Raw genomic sequence first — 19,071 nt, 5'->3', positions numbered from 1 at the left:
TCCCTCTGCCTGTGTCTCTGCCTCTCTCCCTCTCTCTCTGTGTGACTATCATAAATAAAGAAAATTTAAAAAATATATATTAAATAAATAAATAAAATAAAAATAAACAAAAACATTCAGAACATAGCACCCGGTTAGATTTCAAAAAGACCAAAAATGTAACAGATAAATTTTAAGTAAATAATAATCTGGAGAAAATATAGCATCATTTTTGGAATATAATCTCAGAATAGAGAAACATTTTCTAAGCAAGAAATTTTAAAGCCCCTCCTCAAAAATAAACAAACGGATAATCAATTTGACGACATTAAAAGTTTTATATTTCTGCATAGCACAAAAATCTCAAAAGAAAAGGGGCAAACGGTAAGTCTGGGAAATACATTCGCAAAACATCTCTAAATCGGTATTTATGAAAAGCACCTAAAAATCAATAAGGAAACATTACCAATATAATAGAAATTCGGACAAAAAGATTGAAAAGATAGTAGGGTGGGAGGGAAGAAAGGACGATAGGGAGGAAAGAGAATGTTTTGTAAGTATATGAAAAAATATTCAACCTTACTCTGATAAAAGACATATGAATTAAAACATTTTTCCCCTTTCAAAAGGCAAAGAGACCCCAAAGCCTGTTAATGCATTTTATCTGAGAGACTGAAGGGAAGCAAGCAGCGTGCTGCTGGTGGGAGTATAGCATCGACCGAGCTCTTTGGAGGTGAAAGTCGCAATATTCCTAGAAGGAGGAAAAAAAAAAAATATATATATATATATATATATATATATATATACCTAGCAATCCCTTCTCTAAGGCAAAAAAGGCTGCGGAGGTTGAGACTGCTGTGCCCTGCGGGCGTGGCCCTGGCGGCCACCTGGCCTGCCTGCGCGTCTTCCCGGGTCCAGGTGGTCCAGAGCACCAGCGACCTTGCGCGCTCCCCGCGCCAGCACGACCCCGCCCCGGCACCTAGGCAACACCTACGGGGGGTTGTGTGCTTGCTCCTTATGCGGATCCACCCCACAGCCAAGTCCGAAGGAATCCACCACGGCATGGCCTGTAAGATGGGACACAAGGTCACTGATGGGACACAAGGTCACCAGGCAGCGCCCATTAACCGCCGCGATACATCCCGGCAAGGGGAGCGTAAGGATGCGCGCACTTGCCGGGAGACAAAGATCTCCAGAATATCGTTGGGGCGGGGGGGCGGGGGCGTACCTACCGTACGCTATCTTTTGCACAAAAATCCTAAGTGGCCAATAAAGGGAATGAGCATCTGTACTGGAGGATGCAAAGCCGCCCCCGCCCCCGCCCGAGGGTCACAGAAGAACCGCCTCCGAGCGGAGAGACGCCGCCGCGACCCGAGCCGGGCGGGCCGCCTGCACCTCCGCAGAGCCGCCACACGGGGGCAGCGTCGCCGGCCGAGGTGCGCAGGCGCCGGCGGGACTGGGGCCCACGCGGCCGGCGGGGCGGGGGGCGGAGCGCGGAGCCGGGTGCGGAGGCCCGAGCCGGCCCGCGGCGCCCCTCGCCCGCTCCAGCGGAACTCCGCGTCTGGCTGGCAAAGGGGAAACCCGAAGCAAAAAGGCAGAGCCGCGGCCCCCTGGTTCCACTGGGGCTCGAACCCAGGACCTTCTGCGCGTAAAGCAGACGTGCTAACCGCTACACTATGGAACCGCGCGCAGCGGCGGGCCTCCGGGGCGCAGGAAGTGCACACGCAGCCCCCGCCCGCCGCGCCCGGAGCGGGCTGCTCTCCGCGAGGGCCCAGGGGAGGCCTTGCCCAGGCCCCCGGCTGCCCGGCGCGCCCCCCGCGCACGCCCCCCGCGCGCGCCCCCGCTCGGCGGCCGCACCCAGCGCTCCCCGCAGGCGGCCGCGGCCTGGGCCCCCGCCAGCGTCCGGGTCGGCGCGGCGCCTGCCTTGATGTAAGCAGCGCGGAGGGGGCGCCAGTGCCTGGCTCTGTGGCGCAATGGATAGCGCATTGGACTTCTAGACAGATGGAGGCATTCAAAGGTTGTGGGTTCGAGTCCCACCAGAGTCGCTTTTGTTTTGGTAAGGGACAGCAGGCAACGGAAAGCAAACACCTGACCCCGTTTCAAAGTCCGCATCCCCCCCCCCCGCCCCACTGGGGGGAAGAGAAGAAGCTCACGCCGACCTCTCGCCCAACGCTGTTGGGAGTCCCGCCACCTGAGCCTGGTTCTCCGTCGCCTTCGGGGCCCCAGGGTCTGTGATGAGACGCTGGAGGTGCGAGAAGTCACTGGGGTTTCCCCTCCTCCCCCATATCGCTTTGACATTAGCAGGAAAAAAAAAAAAAAAACCCTAGACTTCAGCAGCTCTGTGTTGTTCACGTTGTCTAAAAGTGAGCGGAAGCCCGCGGGATACCAGAATGGCCGAGTGGTTAAGGCGTTGGACTTAAGATCCAATGGATTCATATCCTCGTGGGTTCGAACCCCACTTCTGGTAAAGACTTTTCTGCCTTTCCAAAAAAATGAAAATAAAAAGAAACCCTTCTCTGAGCGATGGTGAACGGTAATTTTGCAATTTTAGGCTGAGACAGGATGATGGATGAGAGCAACCGAGAACCGAGACAGTTTGAAGGGTTACTTGGCAATGGCATTTTAATCTGAATGTTAGTATTTTCGCCACAGAACGTGTAGCCACAAATTAAGAACTGATGGTTTAGAAAACTGAAAGAAAAGGTCTGTGTAAAACTATACTACCTGGGGGGTTGGGGGGGGGGTGTGCATTTCTGCAATAGAAACCTTCACTCTTTGCAACAGTTAATTAAGATCCCGCTACGTGCGGTGGACTGTTCTAAATGCTGCGGTTATGGGAACGCAAACTTTTTTTTTTTTTTTTAAGAAAAAGTAAACAAATAAGGACGAGAAAAAAGACAAGGTCCTCACCAGCAGCACTTAAATCACAGTGACAGAGAGAAGAGATGGTTTATTAACTAGCAAATAAACTGAATTTCTGGTGGCAATTAAGTGCTATAAAGTAAATTATACAGGGTGGCACAACAGAGTGGCATAGAACGTTTTCAGGGCAAATTGATCCCTTTTGTGGAAATCATTCATCGTGACAGGAGTGTTCTCCTCTTTCTGCCAAATAAAACTTTGTCCAAAGAACCAATTCTGCTGTCTGAGCCTTCACTAAAAGCTTTCCCTGACCCATGGCCCTCATTCATTTCACAGCAGTTTTTGAGAGCTTGATCTGTGCCAGCCACTGACCAGGCACTGGGGACATAGAGGGTCTATCGGCCTCGCTGCAGACACGTTCTAGGAGGAAAGACACACCCATTATGCAGGAGCCAGAGGGATGTTGTGGCAGGCAGAGCAATAATGACAGGTTCAGAGGCCCAGTACCTAACCCCATCCCGAGAGGATCAAGCCGGGATCTCTGGGGCAGGTCCTCATCCCTGTCTTTAAAGATCACAGGGCACTTCCCAAACCAAACAAACTTGGAAAGTGGGAAGAGGACGGCATTTCAAGAGGAGGGGATGGGAGGGGGGTCGTTGGGGGGGGGGGGAGAACCATTGGGAAAAAAGCACTAAATATAAACAGCTGCAGTGAACTCTCTCTATGCTGATTAAGTCAGTTAACACTTGATTGGAAAAAAAAAAAAAACCACTTGATTGTATACAGTTTGAGACTTTGGTTCTCAGTCTTTGGTACCTGTCAATTTAGTCTTGTCCTAGGAGAACAGGAAACAAATCCTCCTGTTGTCCCGCACTCAGCAGGCGCCATGACCCTGGTTCTGTTGTAAGAAGCAGAGGTGAGGCTGGAGGCTCACTAACTCCCCCAGGACTGACTTCGTGGCCCAGGCAGCACCGGGGGGGGGGGGGGGGGGGGGGGGGGGGGGCGGCGCTGGTTTTAGTTTTCTTGGTGGAACCTAGACATGCCATCTGATTCATAGGGAATCCACATCTTCTTTTGTGAAAACTCTACCTTATTCATTTGTGATTTTTCAATACTAATAAGCAATTCTCCTCCCAAACCATGAAACGTAGAGGGAACACCCCCCCCACACACACACTGGAAAGAAAATTTGTGCTTTTAACTGCTCTCTGCTGGGATCTGTAGAAAACACAGGATCAGGGATGCTTTGATCTGAAGGGTTGCCTGTGTGATCCCAAAAGGGTGGACTCGTGTAACACATTACATTTTTTTCTTCCTTTATTTTATTATGAAAACACATTTTTTAAATCCAGTAACAGACGTACCTAAAGGAAGTGGTAAGAGCCTTCTCTTACACACCTCCTTGCCATTCCCCAAAAAGTAGCTGTTTTATTGAATTGTTTTCTATCCTTAAGCATCTCTTATGACCATGCAAACCCCAAATATACAAAATGTATAATTAAAGAATATATATTCATATAGAGACCCTTGCAGTTTTCCACAAATATTATCCCATAAGTATTGTTTAGCGCCTTGTGTTTTTGCTTCCCATAACATGGATATCTTTCCATTACAGGTGTTACCTATTTAAACTTTGCTCCTACTTCCCCGATACATTTCATTCCTGATACATTCCCGATCATATACATTTCATAAAAGAATGCAGGCCTCAATTCCTCCCGGGACCCCTTGGTGCAATGTCTCTGAACTCCAAGGAGGGCTAAAACTGTTGTGAGGTTCCACCTCATAGGATTCCCTTCCTTTCAAGGGATCCTACCCAATGCCTCAAGGAATGACATGGCAACCAAGGAGCAGAATTTAGGAAAAGATTAACTGCGTCCGGGACACAGGTGTCAGGGTAAACAGGACTGCCAAAAGATATAAAATCCCACCTGATCAAAATCTTTCAATGGGAGCTCCAGCAAAATGTTGAGATTCCCTGGAGAACGTGCGTTCTGTTCTGTTAGCTCTTCCCTCTGCTTTCCAAGTCTACGGGGGCCTCGGCAGTCACCATTCACAGCTCAGTTCAGGCTTCACCAGCTACTGAAGCCTTGTCTGCCCCTTACTTTTGGGGTCAGCCAGGTGACGCTGCAAAAGCCAGCTTCCCACCGCCAAAGCGCCACACTGGGTGCTTCTGGAAGTGTGCCTTGTCGCGGCCCCGAGGACCAGGACTGGGTCTTCGCAGCCTAAGTTTGCTTAAATGCTGAAGAGCGGCATCCACTGGGTGAATGTCTGTTGAATAGATTATTGGAAACCTAATCAATTATTCATAATTCCCACCCACGACACGCTCCGGGGCTCTTCAACGTCCAACGCTGGCATTAAAAACCCCGCTGCTCACCCAGAAGCACGCCCAGAGGTCCTAAACCTGAGGATTCCCCTGGGGATGCTCCCCTTAGGGTGCTAGCACTTCGCGGGGAGGGGGGTTGCTGTCCAGCTGCGAGGAGCTAAGGCAGGCAGGTATTTTCTTTACAGTCTCTGATGGGAGAGAACGGGCTGCATTCTGCCAAACACCCACTAGATCTTCATTTTGCCGTTTTACCTCCCGGGGAATCAGTAAAAAAGACTCAGAACGTTAAAAAGACAGCGGCCACGTGGCCTATTTCACCGCGGATAGGGCCGGGAAGAGGCCCCTCTTGCGAGCCCGGATAGCTCAGTCGGTAGAGCATCAGACTTTTAATCTGAGGGTCCAGGGTTCAAGTCCCTGTTCGGGCGGAGGTTATTTTAAGCTCCAAGGATAAATTTGACACTTTGTTCACCTCTCTTGACGAGCAGCAGGAAGAAGAGATGGGGGACGGGGGACGGGGCGACCTGGGGGGGGGGCGACCCGACCCGCGCAGCACACGGGGTCCAGCGCTGGGTAGGCGCGGGTTTCCACCTGGACCCCAGCCCCCACGGGGGCTCTGCGCATGCGCAGAGCGCCTACCAGCGAGCCTTCCAAGCCCAGCACTTTCTCTTCCAACTTTGTAATGTCACTTTGCCCGGAGATGGTTTTTTTTTTTTTCCTTGAAACTTCCTTTTACATCCGGAACATCAAAAGACCCATAACCAAGAAAGCCGCCCCCCGCCCCCGTCAGTCGCGATAGTGATGCTCCTGGCGGTTAGTGCGCCCCATGTATTAAAAGCGCGGTGAGCCCCAGAAGCCAAAAATTAACTGAAAAAAAAAAAAAAAAGGCGCGGTGAGAAAACAGCTCCCAAGGGCTCTCGGATCGAGCCGGGCGCTTATGAATCACATCTCCGGCTGGGAACCATCCTTTACCCGGTTTCTGACCCGCCGACGGGCCCGGGCTTTCGGTTCTGGCTGTAGAGACAACATTTAAGGCTGTGGGTCTGCACGTCTGTCTCCCACGAGAAAAACATGCGAGCCCGACAAGCCTAGCTCAGGGAGCTCAGGGAGCCTAGCGCGCCGCCGTGGGACTGGGCGCCGGGCGCCCCAAGGCTCCGGAGCTCCCGGCGGGGATGGAGCCCTCCCGGGACCCTCCTCCCGGTCGCGCACGCGCACAGGAGGGTACGGGAGCCGAGAGCCCCCCTGCGCTGCCGCTGCGCACGCGCGGGAGAGGGTCCACGCGCTAGGAGACATGCACCTACCGCCCATCCACCCAGGCCGCTGCGCACGCGCACCAAGAGACCCGAGCCGCCGCTGCGCAGGCGCACTGGGCGGGGAGGCCCTCTTGGTTGTGGGGTGCGTGTCGGCAAAAACCCTGCCGAAACCCGGGATCGAACCAGGGACCTTTAGATCTTCAGTCTAACGCTCTCCCAACTGAGCTATTTCGGCGAAGACGAGAGCTGGCGCTACCCAGTTAAGGAAATTTTTTAAAAGAAAGCAAGAAAAAAAAGCCCCAGAAAACTATGTGAGGAAAATTGAGCATGTTTATCCTCATGCTTTCTCCACCTCTCCCCAGGAACCTCCCTGATAAAGAGAGCCTCTTACCGAGGGCCTGCTGTGCGCCCAGCACATGACCCACTTGGTCTCACTCGATCCCCACCCGCCTCACCCCTGCCGTGAGGATGTTCATATGATAATTTCTAAATGAAATACCTGGTGCATCTCAAATCATCCAGAATTGAACCAGAGCCCTCCGGCCCCAAAGTCCAGAAATGTTGGTCAAGATAGGCATAGGGTTTTTTGGGTTGTTGGTTTTTTTCCCTCTTTTCCCCCTTTGATGAAAGACAAAGGGAGTGACCTCGGGGTGAGGAGGGAGGAAGTAGGAGGCCTCCATGATCTCCACTCCGTCCTCCTCTCCACGTCCCAGCTCACTCTGCTCCTTCAAAGACACTTCACTTTTCAAGGTTGCCAAAGGTGCACTTGATCACTTTCCAAAGGACTCCCTCAGAGAGAAGAAAAATTGCCACCTTGTTTCTCTCCCTGGGGTGCCATCTGAGCCCCTCAATTCGCTGTCTTCAAAGAAGCCTGACTGCCCCACCCCACCCCACCCCCCCAGTGCCCTGCGCCCTCATGTGGATGGTGACCAGGGCTGACCCTTCAGCAGTATACCAACTGACACAGTCACATGAATGTGGACAGGCTTCTGATCTTGGGCATGTTGGGAGTATGTTTCTCCAGAATGGTTCCTTACCTGTTTCAAAAGGTTTTTTGTTTCCTTCCCAGATTGAAAATAATCACAATTTTGCTGAATATTGAATAATAGTAATAATGGTCATTGCTACAATGTGTTGAATGTTTACCTTAGGGCAAAACCCCACTAAGCACTGTGCATGCCTTACGACCTCATTAAATCACAAGTTCATAAGATGGATGCTATTGCCCGCATTCCCTTTCTCCTGCTGAGGAAGCTGCGCTTTGGAGAGTTGGAGGTGATTGTGGGTCTGTGTAGACCCAGGGTAAGGCACTCCAGCATGGAGGATGAAGGCCTAGGCTCCGGCTTGAGTGCTCCCTCCAGCCTGGCTCTGCCGGGCCCCACTAATCCAGACTCCCTGGGTACCACAGTCCATCAGCTAAGAGGGCGGCTGCCTCAGTCAACCTCCACCTCCATCCTGCTAAGGAGATCAGGATCCCCCCTCCTTTGTTGCCTGACGGAAGCAAGGAAGGCTCAATCTCTAGTGAAGCCAGGATGCACCTTCCCTCTATCTCCCAAGGAAATTAGTTTTAGTCTTAGTGAACCGCAGCCTAAGCTGCTCTTGGCTCCACAACCCGGCTTCGGCAGTATCTTTCAGGAACTGAATCCTTCCCTTGTCAGTAGTCGGTGCCAGCTGACTACTGTTTTTCCAACACCAGGACTTGTCCCATTCCAGCCCCTTGAAGGCACTCTGTCCAATACGACCCTCTTCCTCCCATAGCAGAAGCTGTCATCTCGGCCTCAACACCTCCCTGTATTCAGGGTCACACTTGGGGGGCGGGAGGGTAGAGAGAAGACTTCCCCGTAGAGGGAACCGTATCATTCCATGCACTCTGTCTGGTGCATGGGTTTCTAGACGGTCCTGTCTTCTGTTTCAGAATGCAAAAATATCCTTTGGAGGTAAAGGAAGGTGGCGTGTAGGTGCAGGACCCACGGCATGTCCGCAGACACTTGGCGGGAAGGGAACCCCAGAGGGAGGGTCAGCCTGGAACAGTGATGGGGGCGGTGCCTCGAAGCAACCGTTCCCCTTGCTGTGAATGCAGCCGTCAGCAGTCGGGACCCCGGGCCCGGCCCGAGGTTGCAGAATAAAGCAGCCCCTTGAACTCCCCCGAGCAACGCACCGCAAGTTTTCCCGGGGCCTTTGCACAAAGGTTCGCAGTGTCCGTCGTCGCGGGGACCAGGCTTTTCAGAGACAGCGGCTGGACTCGCAGCCTACACGCTCCACGACTTTACTGCCTTCTCTACAGGCACCCGATTATGAAAGCTGTTCTCATTTTTAAATTATTTAGGAAAAAAGGGGAAGCGCCGCCCGAACAGGGACTTGAACCCTGGACCCTCAGATTAAAAGTCTGATGCTCTACCGACTGAGCTATCCGGGCTCGCAGACAGCGCTTCCCTCCGGTGGCTGAAGACCTCGTCCTGTGTGCGCTGTGAGCTAACAGCCCCGCGCCGGGCGGGCTCCCGACTCCTCCTCCGAGTGTGCTTTGACCCGTTCCGACCCACGGACCCTGCGGGGAAGGTGTCAGGTCGTCCTTCGGCAGCCCCATGCAGATTCCTTAAACAAAACAACAAAATAAAACGCGCCCCCTTTTATTCAGAAAGTTATTTTTCTAAATAACTAATAACTAAACTCCTTGGCAAGCGTGAATATTGAGCTCTGCAAAAGCCTGCAGGAGGAGAAGGCGTTTACTCACGGTCTCCGCTCCCCCCGGCCCGCCACGCCAATCTTTGCTCTAAAAGCAAAGAGCACAGGGGCGGAGACCGCAGGTCAGGGTTTAAGGATCAGGTGCCCCTTCTGCCGAGAAGCACCACTTCTGGTGCCATCTCAGGTGTCCACCGTAAAAGACGTGCGAAGCGGATTAGCTAAACGAGACGGCGCGGGCTCCGACCTGCTGCGCTGGAAGCCGCCTCGGCCCCCGGGCTGTGCAGTGAGAGCACGGCCCCTCCCGCCCGCCACGCCCCTCGCCACGCCCCTCGCCACGCCCCCGCTGGCCGGGCCTCCGCGCACGCGCAATCCCTCCCTCCTGCGCGGGCGACCCCGCCTCCCCCCGCCTCCCTCAGGGACACCCCATCCGCACGTTGCAGATCCCCTCCTGCCTTTCGGTCCTCCGGGCCTTTACCCAGCCTGTCCCCTCTAACAGGCGTCCCACCTTCCCCTCCCTCCTCCCCCATCGCCCGTTCCCAGCACCTTTGGGAACTCAGTTGACCCGCCATCCAGCCTGGGAGGTACCTCCTGGTGACCACAGGGTCCCTGGTCCTCAGCTCCCCTGCACTGAGGATCTGCTACAGGTCCCGAAGGCAAGCATGCGGGGGGCCAACCTCCGAGAGCCTCGCACTCGGGGCTCTAAGAGAGGACAATATGAATACTAGAAGGCGGGCCGAGTAGAACCTGGCAGAGAAAAAAAAGACTGAAAACTGAGTAGGTGTGTGTCACGGGGGCAAGAATGGTGATTGAGGCAGAGACACCCCATCTTCTCCAAGCTTCTTGCTTGTACCCCAAGTGCTTCCCTTGGGAATTCTCCCCTTTTTCTTCAGGCTGCAAACTGAGAAAGCCCAACACTGAGAGTGAGATTTTTTTAATATATAAATTTATTTTTTATTGGTGTTCAATTTGCCAACATATAAAATAACACCCAGTGCTCATCCCATCAAGTGCCCGTCACCCAGTCACCCCCACCTCCCGCCCACCTCCCCTTCCACCACGCCTAGTTCCTTTCCCAGAGTTAGGAGTCTGAGAGTGAGATTTTAAGGAATTGGCTCACAGTTGTGGGAGCTGGCAAATTTGAAGTCTGTCGGGCAGACCGACAGACAACATTCAGGTAAGAGTTCAACTTCAGTGAGGCAGCAAGCTGGAGACCTAGGCAGATCTTCTGTTTACCATCTTTGAAGAGAATTCCTTCTTCATCAGGAAACCCCAGTCTTTGCTCTCAAACCTTCAGATGCTTGGATGAGGCCCAGCCACATTACAGAGGATAATATGCTTCACTCAAAGTCTATGATTTACACCTTCATCACATCTACTAAACACCTTCACAGCAGCATCTAGACTGGTGTTTGATTAAACAACTGGGCACCGCACCACGGCCTAGCCAAGGTGACCTATAAAATTCCCTGTCACACATGCTGGCATACATCATGCAGACTTTGAACTGCCCAATTTAGTAGTACATCATTTTCCTTCCTTTTGACCATTTTCACATTTCATCGAAATTCATCCCTCTACCCAAGAACCCAAAGATTTGGGGGAACACTTCTTTAGCTAGTGTATTGGCACAGAGGAACAGAAAGGGGAGGGCATATAAATAGGTCCCAAAGCAGTATTTCTCCATTTTGTCTTTCACCACACCTAAGGTTTTTAGAATGTGAGGACTGAGAATTTCTTTTCTCTCTTCCCATGTCCCAGCCTGGTGTCCAGCCAATAAAAGGGCATCCCCAAGTGTGTGTTGTTCCTTTGCACTACCTTGATAGAGCGATTCATCTTAACAAGTAATAAGTATAATAATAATAAGTATTATTATCTCCTTTATATTATTATGTATAATATAGAGTATATGTTCTGATAATGTATTATTTATATAATAATATAACAAATATATTATGCAATATTATATATGTTATAGATCATGTTACTTATATAACATAAATAGAATATAAATACATAAGTGTAATATTAATATATAATGTTATAGATTATATTTGATATATTATCTATATATAATAATATAAATATATGTTGTATAATATATAAGTATTATTATACCTATTACTGTTATAACAATAAAGTAGTAATAATAATACTTGTTATTATTACTGTTAGGATCCACCCCAGAGCCTCCAGATTCCCCTGTCGTCCACCCCCCAGCCCCCCCAGCCCAGACCAGTATAAACAGCTCTGGAAGCCCGGACCAGGTGGGATGCGGGGTCCCTGGGGGTCTGTGCCATGGTCTGCCCCGGTGCTGATGGACGCAAACGCGTTTTGTACTTGGCGAGGTGTCGGGAACAAGAAACGATCAGTCTGTTCTGGAATCCGGATCGTCCTGACGGTAGTTTCCCAGTGTGTTTGCTGGGGCGCAGTGTGGCCGGGGGCGCATCGCGCTCGGAGCGCAGGGACGTATACATGCATACACACGGTGGCTTGCGACTTGGCAAATAAAAATTCAGTTAAATCTCTTAAAAACAACGAGCGTGTGCTTTGTATGTTGCACGCAATAATTTGAGACGTACTTATACCCCCAAAAAAATAAGAAGAAAGAAAGAAAGAAAGAAAGAAAGAAAGAAAGAAAGAAAGAAAGAAAGAAAGAAAGAAAGAAAGAAAGAAAGAAAGAAAATCGTTGTTTCTTGGAAATCCTAATTTAACTGAGCGTCCGGTGTTTGATCCGGTAACCCGGGTGTAGACGTGAACCAGACAGGGCTTTCCATACTCACCAGCTGTCCTATAGCCAGATCTCTGTTACCGGTAAACCAGCTGGAGCAAACCGAAGTCGAGGGGTTCTCCGGCCGAGAGGGGGCCCGGGCTGCGCCCCCCCGCCCCGCCCTCCGCAGGTGAAGGCTGCGGGGCATCCTCACGCTCTGCGGAGCCCGGGGGCGGGGGGGACAGGACCGCGACCCGCGGAGGCAGGTGCCGGCGCCCCGGCTCCTGGACCGCGGTGGGAGACATGAACGGGGAGGAGCGATCCCGAAGCAAGCGAGCGGCGCGCGCTGGGGCGCGAGTGGTCTCGGCCAGGCGCAGGGGCAGGGAGCCTGACTTCATCCTGAGCACGGGAAAAGCGACGACATAAATCCTTCTTTCCCCAGATGTGAGGGGAAAAAAAGAAAGGGAGCGGTGCGTCCGCGTCTACCCCGAGCGTGACCCGAGGGCGGCCAGCGGAGCGGGGCTGGGCCCTCTTGTCATGATGAGGCCGACGTGGTACCGCACAGGTGGTGACATCTAAAACCACTGCCGAAACCCGGGATCGAACCAGGGACCTTTAGATCTTCAGTCTAACGCTCTCCCAACTGAGCTATTTCGGCTGCTCACGAGCACTGCTTTCCGCATTTCTGTAATGAAATAGTACTAGGTCGGTTGTAGCACGAGGTCAGGGCGAGTGCAGCTGGAGGTAAGCGTTCAGCAAACATCATAAAGATGCCTAAGCCAAGCCTCTGTTTACAAGCTAGAAATGACAAATAATTTTACTTTTCTCAGTTGTCTGGACTCGAGAAACGTATGGAATCCAACGGGAAGGCCATTTGCAAAAGGCTTCAGATGTGGCTTTTCAATGTGACCTCCAGGGGAGGTGTGATGGAGTCACTGCCTCTTGTAGGTTAAAAGCACTTTTTGCTAAACCAAAGTCTTTAAACTATACTTCGACTTTCATAACCCCCACCTTGGCATTTTTAAACTTTCAAATATACAGACCACTGTCAAAAAGTGGGGTTGGCTGAGACCTCTCTCAAACTCTGAGGAGCAGACTGTAGTTTAGTGATATCCCTTTAACAGGTTGCTTTTATCCCACCTTCTCCTATTTCATAATTCTGCATCTCTTGCATTCATATATATGCGATTGAACCAGCCCTAGCCCTAACTGAATCAAGATCTCTGCAGGTGGGGCTCCCGATTGCATGTTTTGTGAATTGACCAGGGGAGTTTAACATGTAGCCACTCTCGGCATCCCATTCCTGAGTCTCCCCAAAATGTAGCTATAACCAAGAGCCCCATGTTTTAAATTGCTTACTCAATCTCTTCATGGGCCTGTCCAGCTCAGAATGTCCAAAAATGAACCCGTCTTTCCCTCTAAATTTGCTACGACTTTCCATCTAAGTTTCCCAAGGCAGAAAAACACCATTTCCTCCCTCCCTCCTTCTGCCCTCCACCTACCATCAGACTCAAGTGCTGTTCATTCCAGTTCAGTATTTCTGGAATCCTTCTACTTCTCTTCACTCTTAAATCTTCCCCAACTTCTTCTTTGGTCTTCCTACCTGGGAATCCACACTGGCATCCATCACCTTGCTTAAAAATCCTTCACGGGCTCCCTAACAGAGCAGACACCAAGACTGCTATCTGTGTATGGGCTATAGACTCTCATAACCTGGGCCCTTCCTCTCAGCAGCATGGGTGCAGTGGTCTCTCCTGGACTCTGAACTCCAGCCATTCACGCAGCCACCCAAACCCGGGAGGCTTTCCTAGACTTGGCTCTGCGTCTTTGTCCGTGCCGCTTCCCATACACTGCGCTTCCCCATAGCCCCTAGTAAACACACAACTCTCAACTCAGATACATTCTCCTAGTTCTAGAAGCCCTCTCTGACCTGTCTCTATCCCACCCCTCCCCACCCCTATAGACTGGTTGCCCCTCTCCAGTGCCTTCACACCACTCACCAAACCAGACTGTAATTACGTATCAGAGCTCTTTCTTGTCCTTTGTATCACTTGTGTATGTTACATAACAGACTGGGGTCAATGTTGAAAGAGAGAAAGGAGAGAAAGCAAAGAAGAGAGAGAGAGAGAGAGAACCTATCTCTGGGCCAACTGGTTCTGTACTAACTTTTAAAATCACCTGGTTGTAGCATCTGGGTGGCTCAGTCAGTTGGGCGTTTGCCTTTGGCTCAGGTCATGATCCCCGGGGCCTGGGACAGAGCCTCACAGTGGGCTCTCTGCTCAGCGGGGAGCCTGCTTCTCCCTCTTGTCCCTCTGTTGCTCACCGCATGCTGTCTCTCAAGTAAATAAATAAAGTCTTAAAAAATAAAATCAAATCACCTGGTTAAACTCAAATGTGACATCTGCAAGGCTATTTAGAGACGACTCAAGGTCTTTAGTTCTTGCCTTTAAAGATACCTCACGAGACCACTCTGCATCTTTCCTCTGAGGGATCAGCGTGAACTGAAAAGCTAGTAGGAATGCCCGAGGAGAGTATAACTACACATTATTGTCTGAGCGTGGAAGGAAAAGCCAGGAGAGGCTTGGAATGCTTCCCACGGGGCAGGGCCGATCATGGAACAAAAAGCTGTATCACTTTGAGAAGCAAGCTCTACATTTTGATGACAATCCTACGAGTTTCACAAAGTATACACTTTATGGTGAATAACTTCTAAAGATTTTTCTACACCTCCTTTTTAGGGTTGTTTTTCATTTATCTTGTTGAAAGTAGAGTAGGCCCTGAGATTTAAAGGTTTACTATTTTGGTGGGACTTCAGAGAGTTCCTGACAAGTGTTCTAAATTATAATTTTGCTGGGTCATCATTTTGAATCATGAGTAAGTGTGGCAGGCCCTTGGGGATCCACATCATGACCCATTGGGTCATAGCGGCCCATGCAAGGGCTAAAGGAGGGATTGTTAAAATGTTTCAGGTACATTTGACTGTCCTCTATCGGAGGAAATTATATGGCACAGGGCATGTCAAGATGCCAGATGCAGCTCTCTGCAAATGGCAAGTGTCCACTGCGATGATTTTTAGCTTGCCAAAAAGCAATAAACCAAAAAACCAAAAAACCCTTCAGGGGCTGAAACTTACCAACGAACCCAGCAATACAAATCAGGCAAATGACTTGAACAGATGACTGGCTTTCCCAAGAACCAGGCTAGAAAAAATAAGGCCTTCCCAAGAACCAGGCTAGAAGAAAACAATCTGGCAACGTGGCTAATTCTATGGACACAAGAGCCCTGAGAAATGAAGGAGCCTGGAGGCTGGCCTTCAAGGATGCTCCTTCTTCGGGTGGACTTCCAAAGGGGCGCTATCCACATCACTAAGCCCCTGGAAACAGAAATGTGCCTTACTGCACGATGTGACCTCACCCAGCAGGAAATGACTTCACTGTCAGCTGCCTTCCAACCCAGTTTCTCTCAGAACACAAGGTTGTAGAGGTCACACACTCTGGGGGTCAAACAAACCCAGCTTTGAATTCCAACACCATGACTAACCAATTGGCTGTGACCTTAGTGAATTTATTTAAATTAGGGTTTTTTTCCAATGCCTTTGTATTCCACATGACTTTAACATTTACCTCTTAAAAACTGTCCAAGTATAAGCCAGACGGCGCTCAGAATTCCACACTTAGCATGTTGGACGCAGAAGCAGATGGTCAGCCGCAGGGCAGGACCTGTGCTTGCTCTGATGTGCAGCCTCTCCCCCTCCCCGGGTTCCTTGGACTCCTTTGCCCATCTCCTCCCCTCCCTGAAGTCTATAGTAGAAACCTCAACAAGCATCTTCACAGTCCTTAATTCTAAGCCCTCCAAATCAATACTTAATTGTTGGAATGCCTGGGTGGTTCAGTGGTTGAGCATCTGCTTTCAGCTCAGAGTGTGATCCCAGGGTCCAGGATGGAGTCTGGCATCAGGCTCCCTGTGAGGAGCCTGGAACTCTATGTCTTTGCTTCTCTGTGTCTCTCCTGAATAAATTTTTAAAAATCTTAAAAACAAACAAACAAAAAACTTATGTTTCAAACTACAGAATTTGAATCCCTACATGAGACAGCTAAGAATCTGAGAATCTAAATGGGCAAGAGAAACTGAATTCAAGAAAAATTTTATTTTTTGAGGTAAAACAGGCCCAACATCAAAAACACTACAAATGACTCCCCTATGCCAAGGTGGGACACTGACAATTATGTTCCATTAAAGCAGAAGGGGCCTTAAAACTACTCTTCTGTCCACAGGCCCTTTAGAATGCTGTCAAATAGTGGAAACATCTGGAAACCCATGCCCAGTTTTTCTTTCAATTTCTCACCAAGAGCAGCTGCCTGATTCCCTAGAACAAACCAGTCAGTTCTCCAGCCCCTCCCACCACCACTTCTTACCTAGTAGGAGTACAAGTGAAGCAGACAAATGATATGACTTTTTAAAAATTATTTAATTTAGTAGTTTTCTTGGAAAAAAAAAACAATAAGGCAAAGAAAAACGAAAATATATATAATTTTGTTTTGATGTGACTTCATTTCACCTGAAGGACTCAAAGCTTCTCCATTAGCAGGAATCAGACTGGGGATCAGGCTGGAAATGTAGTGCAGATGGTGGAGGAAGAAAGGTGGGGGATAAAGCAGAGACGTTCTGTTTGGTTGAGGAATTCCTGCTCTGGTTAAAGCCCCCTGATTAGGTCACAGCCTTTCCGGGCCTCCTTGAAAGAAGCCCCAGCACAATCCCACACTTAAGGTGGCAATTGGGGTCTTAGAGGAAACTCCCCAGTGGATGCCCATCTCTCAAATGCACCACAGCTAGGAAGGGGGGTGGTGAGGAAGGAATACTACTAATTTACCCAGTATAAATCCAATTTCCAGGCAGGGATGGCTTCCTCTGGAATGATATTTCCCCCAGGACCCACACTGGCTGAGGCTCAGCAGTTAAGGAACAGAAATGAAAAACAGTAACAAAAAGCATACAAGGAAGGCACCTCAATTTGTGATCCTCAACCAAGGGCGGGCTGCGCAGGGGCAGATTTCTAAACAAGACAACTGAAACACATACGGAACACACAATGAAGGAAGCCAGGGCCCAACAGGAGCAGTTCTCTTACCCACCCTACATGACGGCACTTTCAGCTCCACATCCTAGGAAGAAGTTTCTTTTGGAAATTAGCTGTATGTGCTGTCATTTGGGCAGACGCAGAATTAAACTGGAAACTACTGTCCTGACACTCTACCCATACTCTGCCTAACAAAAGAGGGAAAAAGAGGATTTCATTCTCGAGACTCAGGTAATTAGGAGAGCAGAATTTCGACAGCAGTGGGCACTCCATGATACAGACCCAGGATCAAGCCCCTGTTCAGGAACTGCTGGACGTGATCCTGCTCAGGTTTTGAATCTGTCTGCCCCTCAAAGGTGGAAAACAGAGGAGGCTCCAGTCCACATCAGTGTGTCCGAGAGAGAGTCCCAGGGAGACAAAAGATATCAAAAAAAACAAGATTCTGAATGGGAAGAAGGAAAATCAAACAAAAAAAATTAGATTTTTCTCTACATATATATAATATACAGATATTTAACACATTATTCGAGAGGTGGCTCCAGTCCATGGGGCTTGAGAGATGGTGGAAACTTTTGTTTAAAATTAACTCCTTCTCTCAAATTCTGAAGTCTATCAGAATGGGACAGGTAATGCTTTGCTCCACACTGGGGCACAGACCCAAACAGGTATTGCGCTGAGAGAGAGAGAGATGGAGAGAGAGAGAAGGGGGGAGGGAAGAGGGGGAGGAGTAAGAAAGGCAATGAAGAATGGGGTGAGGAAGAACTGGGAAAGCAAAGTGGCTAGCAGTCTTTTCCATCCTGCCTTTTGTTCTTAGAAGTTCCCCGGCGTTCCGAGGAAGTCCGTAAAATTCCCCTGCAAGGATAACAAAGCCTCCTACCGACCACCAGAGTGGCTTGGGTTGCTGTCAAAGGAGGACAGCACAAGGGGTCTATAGGCAAACGCACATACAAACTTCTAAGAAACATAAGTCTGAGTATTCCAATCTTACAGAACAGGCCCCTCGCAGTTTTTCCGATACTATAGTTATCTCCGGGCCGATGCTCCATGAGACCGATCCCATGTGTGACCCCATTTCGGGAGCCATGCCTAAGCTCCACCGCAGTCATTCACGATGCCTCCATTGGTCAAGTCTTCTGTGCTCTTTCCAGGAGCTTCTAAATTCAGCTCTCGCCCTGATCAGCACCAAAACGGCCCGGAATCATGACCTCACAGACCTTGGCCGAGCAGGATGCTACAGGGGAGGGTGAATGACATCATCTGAAAGTGGGGGCGGAGGGCGAAGAGAGCCGAGGACACGTGGCTGTGCAGAGGTGGAGCAGTGCTACCTTCTGGCCACAAACACAGGGACCTAGTAAGTCGATTTCAGTTTCAATCAGCTAAGGCAACCAGCCAATCACCACCACTGGTGTCTGCTTCTGGTGATTGATTTGGACAAAATGATTGGTTAAGACAGACAAACTGGAGGAAAGCGCTGGGTCAGAATCCCAAACGCTAGCTTTCCCGCACATCCTCTGTCCTCTTCTCCTTTGGATCCTCCTCCTTTTTGTTGCTGCCATTTCAGAAAATGTCCGGGCATGAGGTCCAGTCCTGTTTTTCTTTACACTCCCAGTATCCTCCCCTATAAATATGGGTTAGCTCCTTGGTAACAGGGTCCTTCTTCCGCTCAAACCACAGCGCCTTATAGGGATCATAGGGTGTGCCTAAAGGGGAAGGCGGGTTAAGAAACACAGAATGAAAAAAAAAAATGAAAAAAAAAAAAAAAAAAAAAAGAAACACAGAATGAGTGCCAGAAACACACAAAATGATTCTCCACGCATCAAGAGAGTGGAAGGCAGGTTCATTACCATCCTCCGTGGCTTTCATTGCTTCTGCTTCTCTCTTCTTTCTGGAAAGTCTCTGCTTTTCCTCCAGGCGCTGCTTCTCAGCATTGGCTTCATCCCAGCGCCCATTCTCCATCAGTCTCTGGTCGGGCCGCAATCGGCTGTCTGTGGGCGCGGTGCCACTTTCCCAGGCGTTGAGTGTCAGGGCAAGCTCAGAGAAGTAGTACATGTTCTCAGCATTCTTCCTACAAGTCAAGGATGAGAAAGACGAAGGGTGATATCAGTGCCCAGTCCCTTGTTATGGAACAACCGCCAAGCACACTGCCAAAACATGGCCTCTGCAAAGCTGTTCTACAGATGGACAG

At 50.0% G+C, this 19,071-nt stretch overlaps 1 protein-coding gene and 7 non-coding genes across 8 annotated transcripts in view; 3 read left to right on the top strand and 5 right to left on the bottom strand.

Moving 5' to 3' along the window:
• Positions 1-1,590: 1,590 nt before the first annotated feature.
• On the bottom strand, positions 1,591-1,663 carry TRNAV-UAC. The gene has a single exon. It is a non-coding gene; the product is annotated as a tRNA-Val (tRNA).
• Positions 1,664-1,938: 275 nt separating this feature from the next.
• TRNAR-UCU lies at positions 1,939-2,024 on the top strand. The gene is given in 2 exon segments: positions 1,939-1,975; positions 1,989-2,024. It is a non-coding gene; the product is annotated as a tRNA-Arg (tRNA).
• A 339-nt stretch (positions 2,025-2,363) lies between these two features.
• On the top strand, positions 2,364-2,446 carry TRNAL-UAA. The gene has a single exon. It is a non-coding gene; the product is annotated as a tRNA-Leu (tRNA).
• Positions 2,447-5,522: 3,076 nt separating this feature from the next.
• Positions 5,523-5,595, top strand: TRNAK-UUU. Its single transcript has one exon. It is a non-coding gene; the product is annotated as a tRNA-Lys (tRNA).
• A 987-nt stretch (positions 5,596-6,582) lies between these two features.
• TRNAF-GAA lies at positions 6,583-6,655 on the bottom strand. Its single transcript has one exon. It is a non-coding gene; the product is annotated as a tRNA-Phe (tRNA).
• A 2,108-nt stretch (positions 6,656-8,763) lies between these two features.
• TRNAK-UUU lies at positions 8,764-8,836 on the bottom strand. Its single transcript has one exon. It is a non-coding gene; the product is annotated as a tRNA-Lys (tRNA).
• Positions 8,837-12,394: 3,558 nt separating this feature from the next.
• Positions 12,395-12,467, bottom strand: TRNAF-GAA. The gene has a single exon. It is a non-coding gene; the product is annotated as a tRNA-Phe (tRNA).
• A 3,791-nt stretch (positions 12,468-16,258) lies between these two features.
• LOC121501766 (oxysterol binding protein) overlaps positions 16,259-19,071 on the bottom strand; it is a 34,116-nt gene continuing 31,303 nt past the window's right edge. The window contains exons 13-14 of the mRNA XM_041774155.1: positions 18,731-18,951; positions 16,259-18,586 (exon numbers count right to left, since the gene is read on the bottom strand). Coding sequence (XP_041630089.1) covers positions 18,444-18,586; positions 18,731-18,951 — 364 coding nt within the window. The 3' untranslated portion in view covers positions 16,259-18,443. The remainder of the gene's footprint in view (positions 18,587-18,730; positions 18,952-19,071) is intronic.

Source organism: Vulpes lagopus, chromosome 11 (genome assembly GCF_018345385.1).
Source record: "Vulpes lagopus strain Blue_001 chromosome 11, ASM1834538v1, whole genome shotgun sequence".
Taxonomy (NCBI): Eukaryota; Metazoa; Chordata; class Mammalia; order Carnivora; family Canidae; genus Vulpes; species Vulpes lagopus.
This window is presented reverse-complemented; position numbering and strand designations above follow the sequence as displayed.